At 46.4% G+C, this 1921-nt stretch overlaps 1 protein-coding gene across 1 annotated transcript in view; it reads right to left on the bottom strand.

Annotated features, from left to right (window-relative positions):
* SREBF2 (sterol regulatory element binding transcription factor 2) overlaps positions 1-1921 on the bottom strand; it is a 62052-nt gene that overhangs the window by 31779 nt on the left and 28352 nt on the right. Inside the window, exons 9-10 of the mRNA XM_007454096.1 lie at positions 1038-1152; positions 648-829 (exon numbers count right to left, since the gene is read on the bottom strand). Of these exons, the coding sequence (XP_007454158.1) occupies positions 648-829; positions 1038-1152 (297 nt within the window). The remainder of the gene's footprint in view (positions 1-647; positions 830-1037; positions 1153-1921) is intronic.

The following is a 1921-nucleotide window of genomic DNA, read 5'->3' on the forward strand; positions in this document are numbered from 1 at the left end:
AAAAAAAAAAAAAAAAAAAAAAAAAAAAAAAACTTACGCTAGAAGGGAACTCTGCGCTTTTGAAGCCAGAAACTGCCAATGTCAAAATACAGCACAAACCCCAGTGGTCTCCATAGGTTCCTGGGAAGATCATTAGGCTTGAGCCTCTTTTAACAAATTCCATTAAACAAGAATTGCCAGGGGCTTTCTTCCACAATTAAAGGCCCTTGGTAGGAATGTTATCTGTTAGACTGCAAACTGTAATCATTTCCCGAGACCCAGAGGCAGCCTCATCCTAACCCAACTGATCAACCTCACAAAGTGGTCTTGCCAGGCTCATTATGGGCGAGGGAAGCGATGAGATGCCTCCAGCAACTCCTAGCTCCGCACCACAGCCGCTGTGTGTTCCCATGCTGGATTTGGCTATTATTCCCCTCTGATGGGCCCTTTCAGCAAGGACCAGTAAAACCGGAGGTTGTACCCCCATATAGAGTCAGCTTTCTTTTTCTTTATTCTCCAGTACATGGCTAATTTCACGGAATTCTTGTTCCTCTCCAGCCCAGGGCCTCTGAACACCTGACCTGGACTGCTGTCTGCAGCCTCCCCACTATTAACTTCGGGGAGATGGGAGAGATTCCAGGGGTCAGGGGATTTCAAAAGCTCATTACCTTTGCATCATCCAATAGAGGGCTTCCTGGCTCAGAGTCGATGGAGTAGGGGGAGAAGCCTGCCTGGGACCCTGAATCAGAGGCCGGAGGTGACATCAGAAGGACATTCTGATTAAAGTCATCGATCTTCAGGTCCACGTCATTGTCCACCAGGCTGCCTAGGTCAATGCCCTTCAAGAGCTCTGTAAAGAAAACCCTACCTGGCAAACGGTCCGTTTTATAGCACCCCACCTGGGCTGGAGCTGGGCTAGGTGAGGGATGCACAGCCCCTGCTCCTGCTTCACCCCTGAAGGCACCTTGTACACAACAGTGGACCCTCCCCGGTGCCCAGCACAGGCCTTCTACTATAACCGGAAAGTCTGAAACCCTTTTCTCAACGAGCACACTTACTGTTCTTCTGATTTGCCAGTTTCAGCACCATGTTCTCCTGGCGCAGTTTATGATTGACCTGCTGCAAGTATTTGATGTAGTCAATGGCCTTCCTCAGAACGCCAGATTTGTGCATCTGGGAAGGAAGACGGGTGAAAAACACGGTGGCATCAGACCAGCTTGCACAGTGAAGAGAGCAGAGGCCCAGAGCTCAGGCTCTGGAGTGGGAGGTGCTGAGTTCAGATGCTGACTCTCCCACTACTTAGCTGTGCAGCCCAGGACAAGTTACTCAACATCTCTGAACCTCACTTTCCTCCTCCGTGAAATAGGGATAATGATAGTATATGAGTCATAGGCTTGCCATGAGGATTGAATGAGCTAATATGTGTAACGAGTTTAGCCTCTGGCCTGGCACACAGTAACACTATATATTAGCTGTTACTCCTACTTCCTATGATAATCCTAGCATCAAAACAAACTTTAAGGAAAACAAATCACAAACAAAAAACCAGACTACTGTTGGCTGGTTATCTTAAGTAAAGGTATATTAGTACCTTTCAGATTTGTAGGCTACAAGGAAAATTATATTTTCTTTCAAAATAGAGGTAAAGATAAACAGATAACAGGTAAAAAAAATCTCCTATGTGCCAAAGCCAAAAGATACATTCATTGAAACACCAGAAATTTACGAAAAACCAATTTCCTCTATTTGTTCTTTGTCAAAGATCCAATCTCCATTTTTCCTCCTCCCTAAAAGGTTAAAATATTGTTAGCCATCCCTGAATACAATTAAACATATGCCCAAAATGCCATCAGCTGCCTCAGATGTACACACGGTTGTGTACCTGGCCATCAGTGAGCAGCAGGTGTCTGCGACACGGTGGTGGTAGTCGGTGGGGGGGGGC

Source organism: Lipotes vexillifer, unplaced genomic scaffold (assembly GCF_000442215.2).
Source record: "Lipotes vexillifer unplaced genomic scaffold, Lipotes_vexillifer_v1.1 scaffold382, whole genome shotgun sequence".
Classification (NCBI taxonomy): Eukaryota; Metazoa; Chordata; class Mammalia; order Artiodactyla; family Lipotidae; genus Lipotes; species Lipotes vexillifer.